This window comes from Dipodomys ordii, unplaced genomic scaffold (genome assembly GCF_000151885.1).
Source record: "Dipodomys ordii isolate 6190 unplaced genomic scaffold, Dord_2.0 Scaffold249, whole genome shotgun sequence".
Taxonomy (NCBI): Eukaryota; Metazoa; Chordata; class Mammalia; order Rodentia; family Heteromyidae; genus Dipodomys; species Dipodomys ordii.
The window spans coordinates 15374-33258 of record NW_012267465.1 but is presented as its reverse complement, the minus strand read 5'-3'; the positions used below and the strand labels follow the sequence as shown (position 1 = coordinate 33258).

The following is a 17885-nucleotide window of genomic DNA, read 5'->3' as shown; positions in this document are numbered from 1 at the left end:
CAGAACTGGAAGGCTTTGATGTACAACCACTACACCAGGGGGACCCTGGGGCCCTTTAAAAAGAAAACTGAATGTTAAGCTGAAGATGGTAGTACACACCTATAATCCCAGCACTGATGAGGCCAAAGCAGGAGGATGGTGGGCCAACACAACCCAGTCTCAGAACACCACCGCCATGAGCAACGACAACCACGAAACCACAACCACTGGAAAGTTGTTTCTCTGTCCCAAGGCCACCCAAGGGAATCAGTCAATCATCAGGACTCCTGGTGGGCTCCACCAAGCCCATGTTTGTGGGGATGGTATCCTGGGAAGGGAAGCTTTGGGGGCAAGCTTCAGAAAGGTGAGTTTAGGTCCTGTATTGCGCACCTGTGTTTACTGTAGGTGTGGAGTTCGTTTGCAGTGTTTTGTAAAGCTGAGGAAAAGGACTTGGCAGAGACCCCAACTTTCCTGCTGGCCCATGAGACTGGGATGAAGAATTGAGCCTGTGAGAAGGTAAAAATGCCAAGGATGGAGTGGCGTGTGCAACCGTAGCTCACCCAGCTCGCCTTTTCCTTCATCTTCACCAGCTTCTTCTTTCTCCTCTTCCTCCTCCTCCTTCTCTACCTTCTCCTCCTCTTGTTCTTCCTCTTTTCCTCCTCCTCCTTCCCTTCTTCCTTCTCCTTTCTTCTTCTTGCTGAGGATCAGGCCCACATGGTAAGCACATAACTTACCACTGAGCTACACCTCAAAAGGCCCAGGCTTTCTTTCTGCAATCAAAAGCCATGGAATTTGAGGCAGAGATCTGAGGATTGATGTTTAAGGCCAGCCCAGGCAGGAAAGTCCGTGAGATTCTTTGTGTGTGTGTGTGTGTGTGTGTGTGTGATGAGGCCTGAACTCTGGGCCTGGGCACTGTCCCTCAGCTCTTCAGCTCAAGGCTAGCACGCTACCACTTGAGCTGCAGTACCACTTCCGGCTTTTTCGGTTTATAGGATGCTAAGGAACCGAACCTAGGTCCTCATGCATGCAAGGCAAGCACTCTACCACTGAGCCATCTTCCCAGCCCCCGTGAGGTTCTTATCTACAGTGAACCATCAAAAAAAACCTAGAAATGGCACTGTGGCTCAAATAGTAGAGTGCTAGCCTTGAGCTCCAAAGTTCAGGGATCACGCCCAGGCCCAGATTTCAAGGCTCCAGACTGGCATACACACAGACACAAAGAAAAGACTCGAATGCCTTGCCCTCCCCATGACCTGCTAGCTGACTGTTTTGTAAAGTGCTGATACAGGTTGCCCTTGTTGTTCATGGTCCTGTAGGAATCTGACCTTTATTCTGAGCCCAGAACTTCTTAATGCCTTATGTAAACCAAATTCACAGCTGGTCTCATTTCTGACACACCTTGGAAACGCTCCATTTTCTCTCCATGGTGAGAACCGCAGGCCACTCTGTAAATAAGAATAAGACCTCTAATTAGTGCTTTGAATGGATCATCTTGGCGCTCTGCTTTTTTATTCTTTTGGTTGCTGTTTATGTTGGTAGTAAGATTTGAACTCAGGGTCTTGCGTTTTCTAGGCCAGAGCTCTACCACTTGAATCATGCTCTCATCTCTTTTGGCTTTTTGTTTGTTTTTCAGGCTGGGCTTCTATTTTTTTTTAAATTTTAGATCTTAGACCATGATCCTCCTACCTCTTCCTTCCGTGGAGTTGAGTTTACAGGTGTGCACTACCATTCACGGCTTTGTATTGTCTTTTGAATCCACCCCTCAATGTTTCTCCTCCACACCCACTGAAGTTGCTGTCTATCCCTTGGGCTACTATTCACTTCTACAGTGCTAAATCTGAAGCAGCATTGGGATTTGTGAATCTTCATCCTTTTCTCTTGTGGAAAAAATTTAATGTAAAATAGATGCATCAATGATACTCACTAGATACTACGTGGGAAAAGAATTCTACAACTTGTGGGTGGGGGTGGGAGGAAAAATCTGAGAGAACAAGAAAATGGGTGACACTGTCCAAAGCCGGGCACCTGTGGCTCACACCTGTAATCCTAGCTACTCAGGAGGCTGAGATTTGAGGATCATGGTGTTGAAGCTAACTGGGTCAGGAAAGTCTGTGAGACTCTTATCTCCAATTAACCACCACAATTGAGTCATGCTCTTATCTCTTTTGGCTCTGTGGACTCAAAGTGGTAGAGCAGTAGCCTTGAGCAAAAAAAATGTCTCAAGGACAATGACCAGGCTCGGAGTTCAAGCCCCATGACTGACTGAACAAAAGAAAAAGAAAAAAGAAATGTACTCATTACCTGACTTATGTAATTATAACCCCTGTGTATATCACCTTTATCATAACAATAAAAAAGTTAAATACAAAAATGTTCAATAGCTGGAGTTTTTTGTTGATCATTGAGAAAAATTCTCACTATGGAACTAGAACTTTCCATACTCCTGCCTCGGCCTCCTGAGTGCTGGGAGTACAGGTACTCACTATCTGTGAGGGTTTTGGTATCAGGATGGCATGTTGAGAATTGAATGAGTTGAGAAGTATTCTCAAAACAGAGGCAAAACCTAAAGACAGCCTGCAAAATTCTGTGGCTGGCACTTGTTACCCTAGTCACTCAGTAGGCTGAGATCTGAAGATCGTATTTCTAAGCCAGCTTGGGCAAGAAAGTCAGTGAGATTCTTATCTCCAACGAACTACCAAAAAGCCAGAAATGGAGATGTGGTTCAAGTGGTAGAGCACTAGCTTTGAGCAAAAAAGCTCAGGGATAGCGCCCAGGTCCTGATTCCTGCCCCAGGACCAGCACACAGACATACACACACACATACCCATACAGACACAGACACATACACAAAGATACACAAAGTTAAATAAAAATTGAGACCACTTTGCAGTGAAAAATCTCTTCTGGATACTAGGAAGGATAAACAGAATATTGATATGGCCAACTTCCTCATAAAAATTTCTGAGAAAACATTGTTCTTCCGTGGTCAAGATAACAAAATGAGTTTATTGGATGACAAAAATTATGAACATCTTGAATGGATTTAGTTTCCTCCAAGAAAATAGTTTCCAGCTCAATAATGATTTATTTTTAAATTGTGTAATGAGGATTATTGCAATGCCAGAGCATTTTTTAATACTTTCTCCTTCCTATTTGTCTTTCTTCTTCTCCTCCTCAACTTCCTGAGTAGCTGGGATTATAGAAATAAATCAGAGGTGCCTGACTTACTTTCTTTCCTTTCTTTCTTTTTGTTGGTTGTGGGGATTGAACTCAGTGCCTGGGCACTGCCCCTGAGCCTCTTTGTGTGCAAGGGCTAGCATTCTGCCACTTGAGCCACAGCCCCACTTCCAGTTTTTGAGTGGTTTGTTGGGGAGAAGAGTCTCTACAGGGACTTGTCTGCCTCGGTTGGCTTCAAACTGCAATCCTTAGATCTCAGTCTCCTGAGTAGCTAGGAATATAGGTGTGAAACACTGGTGCCCAGCTTTCTTTTTTCCTTTTTTTCCTTCCTTCCTTCCTTCCTTCCTTTCTTCCTCCCTCTCTCCCTCCCTCCCTCCCTCCTTCCCTTCCTTTCTTTCTTTCATTCTTTCCCTCTTCCTCCTCCTCCTCCTCCTTCTTTGTCAGTCATGGAGCTTGAACTCTGAGCCTTGAGCTCTTTTGCTCAAGGCTAGTGTTCTACCACTTTGAGCACCAGCTCCACTTCTAATTCTCTGGTGGTTAATTGGTGATAAGAGTCACGTGGATTCTTCTGCCCAGGCTGTCTTTGAACTGTGATCTTCAGATCTCAGCCTCCTGAGTAGCTAGGATTACAGGAGTAAGCCACCAGCACTCGGCTTGCTTACTTGCTTGCTTCCTTCCTTCCTCTCCACCCCTTCCCTCCCCTCCCCTTTTCTTCTTTATTCTTACCATTCTGGACAGCCTACAAAGATTCAATGCCCCTTTCTGCCATGAGTAGAACACGGTGTATGTCTAAGGTTCCCTGTTTGCTCCAGTGTTCAGGGATGGTGTACTGTGCTATATGACCTTGTTTGTGGTGAAACATGACAAGTGACACTAATGGCTCCTCTCCTGTTTCCTTGTCCCACCAGGCAGTGAAAGCAGCCAGTACCCATTGAAAATCTGGAAGTATTTGAGAGTTGTTTATTCTGCCATATTATGACATACACACAAGGCCCAAGAGATTCAGTTACTTTGCACTGACTCCCCTGGTCTGTCTTTAGAACTGGAAAGCTCTGGAGAGAGCCAGGCTCATGGGGCTCAGGCCCGAAGCTGTCAGCAGTGCCTCTGGACACTGATTTTTTTCTCTCCTGCAAGCTGACAATAATGATTGTCGCAGTAGCAGTGGCAGTGATGCACTGAAGGATTGTAGAAAAACCAAGGCAAGGGGCTGGGAATGTGGCTTAGTGGTAGCGTGCATGAAGCCCTGGGTTCAATCCCTCAGTGCCACATACACAGAAAAGCCAGAAGTGGTGCTGTGGCTCAAGTGGTAGAGTACTCACCTTGAGCAAAAGAAGCTCAGAGACAGTGCCCAGGCCCTGAGTTCAAGCCCCAAAAAAGAAAAAGACAAAAAGAAAAACCAAGGTAAAGTTCTGTCTCCAAATTCTTTGTCTGAAGCCAGGTACTGGATACTCACACCTATAATCCTACTGCTCAGGAGGCTGAGATCTGAGGATCATGGTTCAAAGCCTGCCTGGGCAGGAAAGTCTGTGAAACCACCAGAAAACCAGAAGTGGAGTTGGGGCTCAAAGTGGTAAAGTGCTAGCCTTGAGCAAAGGAGTTCAGGAATAGAGCCCAAGCCCTGAGTTCAAGCTCCAAGACTGACATAAAAAAAAAAAAGTCAAAAATTGCCACGCCTACTCCAGTGGAGTCTGCTTAGCATGGGAAACCAGCTTTCAGACCTGAGAATGGGGCTTCAAAGAGACCTATCTCTGAGAATGGGACTTCACCGAAGTCTACCTCAGAGAATGGGGCTTCAAAGAGGCCTACCTCCTGGAAAGGCTGGCAAGCCCCTGGGAAAGATGTGTTTCTGTCCCTGCTTTTCTTTTCTTCACTGTATAAGTGTGCCTATTAATCTTTTACTGTTTCTGCTGCTCATTGTACTTACTCATTGTCAACGTTCCCTTATTCAAAGCTCTTTCTTAAGAGTGTTGACGACTCCAACATCTGATGAGTGTCTTAAAAATATGACTAACTCACCAGAGTTAAGTGCTACCCTGGAAACCCCTCTTATGGAGGCTAGTAGACAAGTCATAAGCAAATATAAAAGTATTGGGGGTTTCACGACGCCACTTCAGCAGAAGGAATTGTTTGTAAGAGATTTACAAGAAGCTGTAGGTGCGGCTAGAACAGAAAGAATGTATGGCAATTGCTGAGAGAACTACTTAGGAAAAAGAATTTCCTGCTACTCTCTTTTATTTACTAAGAGACTTGCTAGATCTAGGCCTCCTTGGTGCTTACTATTAAAGAAGGAACAGGAAAGATCTTATGGGACAGTTAAGGCCTCTATAAAAATAGGTAATAGTTATTGGTGACAAACATCGAAACCCATTGTATTTCTTAGAAATAAGTCGGAAACAAGTGCCTATCAGGCGACCAGCTGGTGACCACCCAAGAATGAAGCCCTGCAGCAAGATTGTGTAACCTTTTGCCCTTTCTCATGAAGACTTTTGCTATAAAAGTTTGTTATCCTCTGCATTAAATTGCACTCAGCATCCACTCCTATTCCAGTTCCTCCCCTAGGTGTCCTCCATTGTCCCGACAGAGCCGGTCCATGGCAAAAAATCTTTGTCTAAATCAGTGAACCAGGAATCTTCAGTCTAACACTATAGGAATCCTTCCCTTTATATTGCCACAAGGTTGGGCTGGGAAGGTGGCTCAGTGGTAGAGTGCTTGCCTTGCATGACTGAAGCCCTGAGTTTGATTCCTCAGCACCACATAAGCAAAAAGAAAAAAGCCAGAAGTGACACTGTGGCTCAAGTGGTAGAGTGCTAGCCTTGAGGTGAAGAGCTGAGGGACAGCGCCCAGGCCCAGAGTTCAGGCCCCACGACCGGACCCAAAAAAATAAAAATAAAAATATATTGCCACAAGGTGAAAATTAGACATGTACTTAAATTGTATAAGTTTCAATATTATATAAGAAGTTAAAATTACATCCTTACCCAAGTCTCTATTGGCATTGTCCCTGAGTTCTTTTGCTCAAAGCTAGCACTCTACCATTTTGAGCCATAGCCCCACTTCCAGTTTTCTGGAGGTTAATTGGAGATAAGAGTCCCACAGGCTTTCCTGCTTGGGTTGGCTTTGAATCTTAATACTCAGATCTCAGCCTCCTGAGTAGCTAGGATTATAGTGCCTGGCTAGACTTTTTTTTTTAATCTGAATACTGTATACTTTCCTGTTTCACAGGAAAGGGGATCGCCCCCCTTTCCTACTTCTTATTTCATGTTAAAATATCTTCTTTTTCTCTTTTCAGTCATGGGGTTGGAACTCAGGGCCTGGGTGCTGTCTCTGAGCTCTTTAGCTCAAGGCTAACATTCTACCACTTTGAGCCACAGTGCCACTTCTGGTTTTCTGGTGGTTCTTTGGAGATAAGAGTCTCATGGATTTTCTTGACATTGGCTTTGAATCTGTATTCTCAGATCTCAGCCTCCTGAGTAGCTAGAATGACAGACGTGAACCACCGGGTGCCTGGCTTCTTGTTAGGATAACTGTTGCTATTTACCTTTTAAAATTAGCCTTCAGACTAGAAAGCACACTAGGCAAGACAAGGACTACAATAGAAGGAGAGAGATTTGGGGGGAGTGGGGGGAAACCTCAGAGGAGAAGCTGCATGTTTGGTGGGAGCTATGAGGGCCTAGAAGTCTGTTCTGGAGGTTGTGTTCTGAGTTCCAGAAAAACTAAGACAAGTAGACCAAGACTTAGCCACTGAGGGGATAAATACAGACTTCCCTCACCATATGACGGGTCACTTCTTGTGGCTTCATTGTAGCATGGGTTTAAATATATATATGTATATGTGTATATGTATATATACATATGCATATATAATTCTGTATCGTGGAGTTTTTGCTATATTACAGCATTTTGTGGTGTATTATAGGTAGTGTGTGTGTGTATGTGTGTGTGTGTGTGTGTGTGTGTGAGTCATGGGCCTTGAACTCTGGGCCTGGGCGCTGTTCCTCAGCTCTTCAGCTCAAGGCTAGCGCTCTACCACTTGAGCCACAGCGCCACTTCCAGTTTTCTGGTAGTTTATTGGAGATAAGTGTCATAGACTTTCCTGCCAGGACAGGCTTTGAACTGTCATCAGATCTCAGACTCCTTAGTAGCTAGGATTACAGGTGTGAGCCACCAGTGCCCACTGTATATAATGTGTGTATATGTAATTAATATATATAAAAAATCACACAATTACATATTCTATCTATAAATATATGTATTATATTTTATATTAGATTCTATAATAACATTATAAAATAATGTATAACATGCTATATATAATATATTGTACAGCATATAATAGTATACTATACATGCTATTATATAGCATATACTATTATGTAGTATGTATTATATGCTATGATACTATATACTATCATATAGTATAAATATATTCTAGTATATGTAATATATTTTATGTTTTAGTATAATATATTTATTAAATATAACATATTATTATATTACACAAATTATATATTTAATGTAAATTATGCTATATTAAAATGATATACATTGTATATTATTACATATAGTATAGTATATAATATGTAGCAATGACTAATATATAGTTGGGATATCTATCTATTGATCTATCGATTGATCAATTTGTCTATATCTCCCAGGGAGCTAATGAAATTCTGAGTTTTGTTTTATGTGCTTGTTTTCATCATGTCCTGTTCTGTTTTGAAATGTGTGTGTGTGTGTGTGTGTGTGTGTGTGTGTGTGTGTGTGTGTGTGTTCTAGTACACAGTCTTCAACTCAAGGCCTCAGCTATTGCTTGGCTCTTTTCCTCAAGGCTAGTGCTCTACCACTTAAGCCACACTTCCATCTCTGGCTTTTTTCCCACTTTAAAAAAGTTTTATTGAGCTATAATTCATATATCATACAATTTACAAACTTAATATGTATGATTTAATAACTTTTATATTCACATGGTTTGTGGATCCAATGCCCAACTTCATAACATTTTTTCATTATCATTAAAATACCTCTGGCCTTTTGCTTGTTCATTGGAGTTTCATGGACTTCTCTGCCAGGGCTGCCTTTGAACTGTGATCCTCGGATCTCAGCTTCCTGAGTAGCCAGGATGACAGGTGTGAGCCATCAGCGCCTGGCAGCTTTGTTTCTTTTAAAGCAGGCTGGAACACTTCGCATGGGTTGCAAACACTCAAGTGAGAGGATCATAAGCTATTTGTAGCATAGAGCTGAGTTGCATGATGAAAAATATCTATTATTATTAGTAGTAGCTTCTTGTATCTATTATTAGTATTATTTATTATTATTACTATCTATAATTATTGATATTCTTCCTCAATAGAATACATTCTCCCTCTTCTGTTCCTTTTCAAGGTATGTTTTCTTTTTATTCTTTACTCTTTAAAAATTATCTTTAAGTAGTTGTACAGAGGAGCTGCCATTTGACAAAGCAGTTTATGAATAAAATATACCTAGATCAAGGTCATCTCTTCCAGCGTTCTCATTTATCCCTCCCCTTCTCACTCTTATTCTTTCTTCCTCTCCTATGCATCTGGTCCACTCTCTGCCCTCTATTTTCCCCCAACCACATCCACACTTCCTTCCTGGGCACAAGCCTGGCTCAGAGAGGCAGAAAACCCAAGGTGTATTTCGGTACGATTCTGGTAAAGCCTAAGGAATCAGGGTCCACTGTGATGTCCTGGGGAGCCTTTGGGGACTTGAAGCGGAAGTTCTGCAAGATGGTGGTGAGGAAGAGAAAGAGCTCCATTTTAGCCAGGCCTTCTCCCAGGCAGTACCGCTTTCCTGCAGAGGAGAAGAGGGAGGAGAGCAGGGGTGAAGGCAACTCCCTGGGGCCTAGTTTCAATATGGAGCCTCCAGCTGCATTCCATAGAGGAGGGGAGGGGGCTCTAAGTCTCGGAGAGACTTTCCATGAAGGTTCTAAGTCTCTCTGAGCCCAGAGTCCCTCATATAAGAGATGGGGTGGTCCATGCCAAGCTGGAGCAATGGGAAATCTAGACACCTGTATCCAAAATACACTCAAATAAGACCACTGTGCTACCATGTCCCTCCCTCCCTCCCTCTTTTCTTCCTTCCTTTTCTTCCTTCCTTCCTTTTATTCCTGCTTTCTCTCCCTCCCTCGCTCTTCTCTTCTTGTCCTTTTTTTGTTTGTTTGCCAGTCCTGGGGCTTGAACTCAGGGCCTGGGCACTGTCCCTGAGCTTCTTTTGCTTTAGGTTAGCACTCTACCACTTGAGCCACAGTGTCACTTCTGGCCTTTTCTGTGTATGTGGTGCTGAGGAATCGAACCCAGGGCTTCCTGCATACTAGGCACGCACGCTCCCTCCCTCACCCCTTCTCTTTCTTGCTTTTCTCTTGTGTCAGTCCTGGGTCTTGAACTCAGAACCTTGGTACTTTTCCTTAGCTTTTTTTCCCCTCTCAAATCTTGCAATCTACCACTTGAGCCACACCTTTACTTCTGGCTCTCAGTGGTTCATTGGAGATAAGAGTCTTATGGACTTTCCTCCTCCAGCTGGCTTTGAACCACCATCCTCAGATCTCAGCCTCCTGAGGAGCTGGGGTGACCAGTGTGAGCCATCAGCACCCAGATCCCATCCCCTTTCAAAGAGCTGGAAGAATTGGTTGTGTCTTTGGAAAGACTGATGACTAACTGACCCTTTTTTTTTTTTTTTGGTCCAGTTGTGGGGCCTGAACTCTGGGCCTGGGCACTGTCCCTCAGCAATTCAGCTCAAGGCTAGCGCTCTACCACTTGAGCCACAGTGCCACTTCCAACTGTTTTCTTTTTGCTTATGTGGTGCTGAGGAATCGAACCCAAGGCCTCATGCATGCAAGGCAAGCACTCTACCACTGAGCCACCTTCCCAGCCTGACTAACTGACCCTTGATCCCTCCCCGGATCCCTGCCCATCTCTGAAAGGGGTTTGCACATTACTTTTGTTCTGGATATAAATGCTTGGCACTTTACACTTATTTGTGATTCTCCTAGTTGGCTGCAAGAGGAACTTCCAAGCCGGAGAAAGGTATTAATGAGGCTGTAGCTCAGAGAGGGGGCTGGCCTATACAGTTGACCCCTTTGCTGTGGGCCATGGCCTGGTGGCAAACACTGGACACTCACCGATGGAAAAGGGAATAAAAGCATCACTCTTCTTCAACTGTCCCTTGTCATCCAGGAAGTGGTGAGGGTTGAAATCTCTAGGGTTGGGGAAGAACTTGGGGTCATTCAGTACAGAGCCCAGCATGGGGAACACTTCAGTACCCTGAAAAAAGGAGGAAGAGGAGGAGGAGGAAGAGAAAGGGAGATTTGATTAGGAAGATGAAATGATTAGTGTGCTCAAGGCAGAGACTCTACTAGAGATGGTGGGAGGGTGGGAAGTTGCAGAGACCCAGGTGAAGAGAAACAGAAGCAGCCACTGGAGCTGGGCGGGGGTCCATGAGGGAGGGAACTTGGAGGAGCAGGATTGCTATGTCCTTGAGGCAGACGAATGAGAAATATTAGGTCTGGATCTCTTGAAACAGAAGGTCTGGTACCTCACTTGGCACATGCTCTGTGTGTGTGTGTGTGTGTGTGTTCACAGGTGCACTGGTCCTGGGGCCTGAGCTCAGAGACTGGGCACTGTCCCTGCGCTTTTTCACACAAGGTTAGACTTCTACCATTTGAGCCACAGCTCCATTTCTGGTTTTCTGGTGATGCATTGGAGGTAAGTGTCTTATGGACTTTTCTGCCCGGGCTGGCTTTGAACCATGATCCTCAGATCTCAGCTTCCTGAGTAGCTGGGATTATAGACATGAACCACCAATGCCCAGTCCTGGCTTTTCTTTTGATGCCAGTACTGAGGCCTGAACTCAGGGCCTAGGTGCTGTCTCTGAGCTTTTTTCTCAATGTGAGTGCTCTACCACTTTGAGCCACAGCTCCACTTCTGGCTATTTGCTGGTTAAGTGGAGATCCGAGTCTCATGGGTGTTCCAGCCCTGGCTGGCTTGGAACTGCCATCCTCAGATCTTGGCCTCCTGAGTAGCTGGGATTACAGAGGTGAGCCCTGGAACCCAGTTGCAGCTGGTGTCTTTCAAGGTAGGAATTTTTTTTTGAGGGGGACTGGACTAGGAGGGTTACCTGTCTCAAGACAGGGAGTTGGGAACCAGTGGGTCAAATCCCCCTTGAGACATTCAGATGGTGTTGGGGGGAGAGAATAGCAGGATGAGTCTGAGAGCGACCGCTGGGGTGACATGGAGGGTCAGGAATTGTTGGGTGAGAAAATGGAGTGAGGGTTTGAAACCTGCAGGTGGAAATTCGTTCTGGGGTCCCAGGGAGTGGGGAGGTGTGCACCTTAGGGAGGAAGAAGCCTCGGAATCTGGTGTCCTTGGTGACCTGGCGAGGGACGCCCATGGGGGCAAGGCTGGCGAATCTCTGGGTTTCGTAGATCACTGCCTCTGTGTAGGGCATCTTGTGGCGGTCCTCAAACTGAGGCTGCCGGTTCCTTCCGATCACCCGGTCAATCTCTTCATGGACTTTGGCTGACGCAGAAGGGGTGTGTGTTTAGAAGTGCACGGTCGAGAGTCCAAAGAGAGCCCTACCGCGTGAGCCACAGCACCAATTTTGGCTTTTAGGTGGTTCACTGGAGATAAAGAGTCTCACACTGTCCTGCCTGGGCTGGCTTCGAATCATGATCCTCAGATCTCAGCCTCCCGAGTAAGCTGGGATTACACACAGGAGCCAGCAGCACCTGGTTTCGATTTTCAACCTAGATCTCTGATTGACCAGAAACGTGTGCCATTTTGACAACTTAAAATCCCTAACTATGCAAAGCAGGGCATGTCTGAGGATCAATGCTGTGGGCATGCCCCGGTGTCAGAGAAGTTTGGAGAGCCTACGGAAGGAGTCCCCGGCTTCCTGTTGTCCTTCAGCCTTACCCTCCACCTCTGGATGTTTCAGGAGCAGCAGGAAGCCATAATGGAGCGTGAAGCTGACTGTTTCGGAGCCTGCAAAGAAGAGACTCAGTACTGACACCACCAGGTTCTTCATAGAGAACTCTGTGTTGGGGTTTTTCTTCTTCTCCTGCAGGAAGAGAGACCTCAGCTTGAATCTGTCTATCAACTACCATCTTGGGTTCATTCTGATGGTGTGTGTGTGTGTGTGTGTGTGTTTGTGTCTGTGTGTGTGTCCTGGGGCCTGGCCACTGTCCCTGATTTTCCTTCTTGCTCACTGCCTGCTCTCGATCACTTGAATCATAAGTCCCCTTCTGGCTTTTTTGGTGGTTCATTGGAGATCTGAGTTTCATGGACTTTCCTATTTGGGCTGGCTTTGAACCATGATCCTTAGAAAGATGAATTCTAGATCTGCCAGGCTTGCTCCACTGTCCTGGCTCCTGGCTGTGCTTTTCTGCCAAGCTCAATCTACCTGTCCTGCCAGGTGCTGGTGGCTTACACCTGTAATCCTGGCTACTCAGGAGGCTTAGATCTGAGGATCATGGTTCACAGCCAGCCTGGTCAGGAAAGTCTGTGAGACCCTTAGCTCCAATTAATCATCAAACACTGGAAATTGTGCTGTGGCTCAATTGGTAAAGCGCTTGCCTTGAGCTGAAGAGCTCAGGGACAGCACCCAGGCCCAAGCTCAAGCCCCACCACTGACAAAAACAAACAAACCCCAAATATCTGTCCTTTGTCCTTTGGTTGTTACTCTTTGTTTTTTTTTCCTGGTCAGTTGTTTTTGTGCCAGTGCAAGGGTTTGAATTCAGGGCCTGAGCATTGACCTTGAGCTTTTGTGCTCAAAGGTTAATACTCCACAGCTCCAGTTCTATTCTGTTCTGTTTTGTTGGTTAACTGGAGATAAAAGTCTCACAGCTTTTCCTGCCCCTTCTGGCTTTGAACCATGACCCTTGAAACTCAGCCTCCTGAGTAGCTGAAATTATAGGCATGAGCCACTGATGCCTGGCTGTTGTTACTCTAAATGGTCAGAGTATTTAGAAAGCAAGGGAGGGCCTAGGTAAAAGAAGGGCAGGTATGTCACCGTGAGGATGACATAGAGACACATTCTCTGAGAGAGAACTTTCAGTGATAGCATCTGACTCCTTTAAGTACCTTGAAACGTTTCCAAATCCTTTAACCATCAGATTTCATAAATCCTCAACTTTTGTTTTTTTCCCAGATGGGAGACTGTCATACAGATTAGGGTGTGAGCCTCCCATGTCAGGTCACCTGTGAAGCCAGGCCACCTGGCCCCCAGGTGTATCTGATATCAAGAAATAGAAGACAGAATGGAGCCTAAAAGGCTTAGAGCCATAGAGTTGGGAGGAGCTAGGGTTCATGCTTTCCTCCGGGTATGCCTAGGGAAGGCATTCGCGTCTCTGGGCTGTACATTCTTCCTCTGTAAAACTGGGGTCAAGAGCTAACATGAGGCCAGGTGCTGTGGCTCACATCTGTCATCCTACCTACTCAGGAGGCTGTGATCTGGAGGGTTTCAGTTCCAAGCCAGCCCAGGCAAGGAAAGTACTATTAATAAAACTCCTATCTCCACTTAATCAGCAAAAAATAATGAATGAAAGTCGGAAGTGGAGCTATGGTTCAAGTGGCAGGACACTAGCTTTGAGTGGAAAAGTTGGACAGCATCCAGGCCCAGAGTTCAAGCCTCAGTATGGCACTCACACATACAAAAGAAAGAAAGAAGGAAAGAAAGAAAGAAAGAAAGAAAGAAAGAAAGAAAGAAAGAAAAAGAAAGAAAACTAAAATAACACCATGCACACGGTGGTGTCTTGTAAACATGGTTCTTGTGAGGGTTTGCTTGCCCATGTCCTATAGTAAGGGCTTAGTAGATGAAAGTTGTGTGTGTGTGTGTGTGTGTGTGTGTGTGTGTGTGTGTAGATACTGGGGCTTCATCTCAGAGCTTGGGCATGATCCTTTAGTGGTTTTGCTCAAGGCTGGCGCTCTACCACTTAAGCTGCAGCTCTACTTCTGGCTTTTTGGTGGTTCATTGGAGATAGAAATCTCACAGACTTTCCTGCCCAGACTAGCTTTGCACCATGATCCCCAGATCTCAGCCTCCTGAGTGGCTAGGATGACAGGTGTGAGTCAGTGGCACCTGGAACCAGCATGTTTAATTATGAGAGGGACGGTGAGGATGATTAGCACAGGGCCACACTTGATTGGGCCTTTCTCCTCTACACTCCCTAGCCTGATTTCCTCCTTCTTGGCTTCCTTCTTTCCTAGTTCTCCCTGCCCCCCCACCGCCCAGGGGATGCTATTGGCAGTACCTCCTGCATGCGGATGAGGAAGGAGTCGATGAAGTCTCGTGGGGAGTTGGGGTCCAGGGTGCGCTGGTTCTGTTCCACCTTCTTGATTATGAAGTCCTCTAGTCCCCGAATGCTTTTAATGATCTTTCTCTGTGGCCCTGGAAAGTGTTTCATGATGGAATAGAACATGTCATAGATCTGGAGGGTGGGAAGAAGAGGAGATACGAAAGAAAGACAATTAAAATGGGCGCTGGTGGCTCACGCCTGGCATCCCAGCTACTCAGAAGGCTGAGATCTGAAGACTTGTGGTTCAAAGCCAGCCCAGGGCAGGAAAGTCTGTGAGACTGGTATCTCCGATGAATCACTGAAAAGCCAGAAGTGGTGCTGTGGTTCAAGTGGTAGAGCACTACCTTGAGTGAAAAAGCTCAAGAACTGTGCCCAGGCCCTGAGTTCAAGCCATTAGACAGGCATGGTGGTGCATACAGTAGGCGGAGCGGGCACTGGTCACCTGGCCCACAGGAGAAACTGAAAATGCGTGGATCACCATCATCATCTTTAGCAGGCACTGTAACTCTTTGTCCTCATAGTCAAAGCGGTTCCCAAACATCAGGGAGCTGATGACATTGGAGACAGTTTGGCTCAGGTAGTAGGTAGGGTCAACAAAGGCACCTGGAGGGGTGGTCAGGGTTAAGGAAAGATGAGAACAGTCAACTTGAAGCCAGGAGGGCATTGGTGGCTCACGCCTGTCATCCTAGCTACTTAGGAGGCTGAGATCTGAGGATCATGGTTCAAAACAGCCTGGGCAAGAAAGTCCATGAGATGCTTATCTCCAATAAACCACTCAAAAAACTAGAAGTGGTGCTGTGACTCAAGTGGTAGAGTGCTTGCCTTGAGCTGTAGAGCTGAGGGACAGAGCCCAGGCCCAGAGTTCAAGCCCCAAGACTGACAAAAGAAAAAAAAAGTCACCTTGGTGGGCTGTGTCAGTCGAGCATTTCAGGACCACCAAACTTCTGACCCCAAGTTCCAGGCCTCCCAGTGCAGCGCAGGCCTGGTTGTGAGCCCCATATGTGCAGTCACAATGTTTTGTTTCCCTTTCGCCCAACAAGTCAGGAGACCCCCCCCTTGCCCTGGCCGTGGCTCACCTTGGGTACCCCGCAAGGTCTTGATGAGGAAGCCTGCCTCCTCCTGGATGCGCTCCTCGATGCCCCGCTTGCCCATGCCAAAGTCCCGCAGCGTGGAGATGGCGAAGCGCCGCATCTGCTTGGCGCGCTCCCCATTGCTCAAAGCTACGCCTGGAAGAGGTTGTGTGTGTGTGTGTCATGGGGTGGGGGGACTGGGGGGCATGGGGGGCCACCCACCCCCTCTGAGTGAGGGGGCCTGAGAGGAAGAGGGGCAAAGGTGGGGGGGAGGGAGACAGAGGAAGAAGAGGGGGAGGAAGAGGGGGAGGAGGGAAAGGGAGGATGGAGGAAGATAGGGAAGGGGAGACAAAAGAAGAGAGAGGAGAGGAGGGGAGAGGAAGAGACAGGAAGAGAGGGGAGAAGAAAAGAGCACAAAGAAGAGTTAAAAATGTAGAGCCAGTCTCAGACCCACACAGAAAAAGTGCCTGAGTGGGGAGAAGTCAAAAAGAAGAGAGACATGGAAAGGCAAGCTAGAAGGCTGGGTGCCAGTGGCTCAACACCAGGCATCCTGGATACTCAGGAGGATGAGATCTGAGGATCGTGGTTCAAAGCCAGCTTGGGCAGTAGAGCCTGTGAGACTCTTTTGTCCAATGTACCAGCAAAAAGCTAGCGTGGATGGGCTGGGAAGGTGGCTCAGTGGTAGAGCACTTGCCTTGCATGCTTGAGGCCCTGGGTTCGAATCCTCAGCACCACATAAGAAAAAAGCCGGAATTGGCACTGTGGCTCAAGTGGTAGAGTGCTAGCCTTGAGCTGAAGAGCTGAAGGACAGCGCCCAGGCCCAGAGTTCAGGCCCCACAACCAGACCCCCCCAAAAAAAAGCTAGTGTGGAGATGTGGTTCTAGTGTTAGAGTGCCATCTCTGAGTGGGAAAACAAAACAACCTGAGCGACAGCACCCAGGCCCTGAGTTCAAGCACCAGTACCTACACACGCACACACACACCCCCACCCCACCCCACACCCACACCCACACACATATACACACACACACACACGAGAGAGAGACAGAGACAGAGAGAGCTGAAGAAGGAGGAGGAGGAGGAGGAGGAAGGCAGGCAGGTGAGACAGAAGTAGTAAGAGAGATTCAGAGCTACTCCAGTGCAGAAAGGGAAGGGAAGAAGGAAGGGAAGAGGCAAAGAAGGGGCTAAGATGGTAGAGATCTGGCACAAGTACAAAGTGTGTGACATTTTCCATACTGAGTTGGACAAGAAGCAGAAATCAGAGAAGAGGACCCAGAGAAAGTCTGGGAAGAGGAGAGGTAATTTCTGGGAAATCGAAGTATGGGAACATTCAAGATGATTTTGCATGAGATTCAGGAGGAGAAAAGGGGGAAGGGACAAAGAATTTTGGGGAAATAGAGAATCTGAGCATGACCAAAACACAAAAACATGAGGAAAAGGAGGAAAAAGCTAGATTTCAATAGGGAGGCTCTCAAAAAGTTCTTTCCTCCTCCTCCTCCTCCTCCTCCTGTATCCTCCTCCTCTTCCTCCTCCTCCTCCTCCTGCTCCTCCTCCTTCTCCTCCTTCCTGTCCTTCTTCTTCCTCTTCTTCTTATTTTTAAACATTTTGTGCCACTTCTCAGCTCAAACTTAGGGCCTGAGTCCTATCAGCTTTATCTATTCACAACTATTGCTTTACTACTTGAGTCACAGCTCCATTTCTGTGGGGTTTTTTTTTTCTGGTTCATTGGAGATAACAATCTTGGATTTGGTTGGCTTTGGACTGTGATTCTGAAACCCAGTAGCTCAGACTACCGGCATGAGCTACCAGAGCTGACATGGTTTCTCAAGAGTTTCTAAGAAAGAAAAGATACCTAGTGTGAGAGAAAGAGACAGAGGTAGAGACAGGGAGAAAATGGGATGCACAAGAAGACCTTGGATGGGCACAGAGATGGACAGAGAGACACCAGCGGAGAACAGGGCAAAACGAGGCCATTAGGAGGCTTTGGCTACACTGTCCACCAGTGATGGCTCCCTCACCATAGTCGTTGAAGAGCATGTTAAAAGTGGCCTGCTGGCCTCGCCCGCTGAATTCCTCCGCCTGATCCACCAGCGCCTCCTTCACAGTTTGATACCCACACAGCACCACGACCCGGCGGATCCCCAGGTGGATGGTGAACACGGGGCCATAGCGCTCACCGATCTGAAGGGGCATGAAGGGAGTGGAGATTGCTTTGGCTCACAGGCCGTGTCCCCCCAGAAGTCAGTTCTGACCTATGTCCTGTGTGGGCATGCACGCAGGCATGCTGCTACTGGACCTTGAACTCAACGCCTCATGTTCTTGCTTGGCTTTCTTTCTTTTCTTTCTCT

At 46.6% G+C, this 17885-nt stretch overlaps 1 protein-coding gene across 1 annotated transcript in view; it reads right to left on the bottom strand.

The window, feature by feature from the left end:
- Nucleotides 1-8562: 8562 nt before the first annotated feature.
- Nucleotides 8563-17885, bottom strand: part of LOC106000893 (cytochrome P450 2A3-like) — an 11155-nt gene continuing 1832 nt past the window's right edge. The window contains exons 2-9 of the mRNA XM_013036103.1: nt 17556-17718; nt 15544-15693; nt 14910-15070; nt 14423-14599; nt 12087-12231; nt 11503-11690; nt 10295-10436; nt 8563-8967 (exon numbers count right to left, since the gene is read on the bottom strand). Of these exons, the coding sequence (XP_012891557.1) occupies nt 8786-8967; nt 10295-10436; nt 11503-11690; nt 12087-12231; nt 14423-14599; nt 14910-15070; nt 15544-15693; nt 17556-17718 (1308 nt within the window). The 3' untranslated portion in view covers nt 8563-8785. The remainder of the gene's footprint in view (nt 8968-10294; nt 10437-11502; nt 11691-12086; nt 12232-14422; nt 14600-14909; nt 15071-15543; nt 15694-17555; nt 17719-17885) is intronic.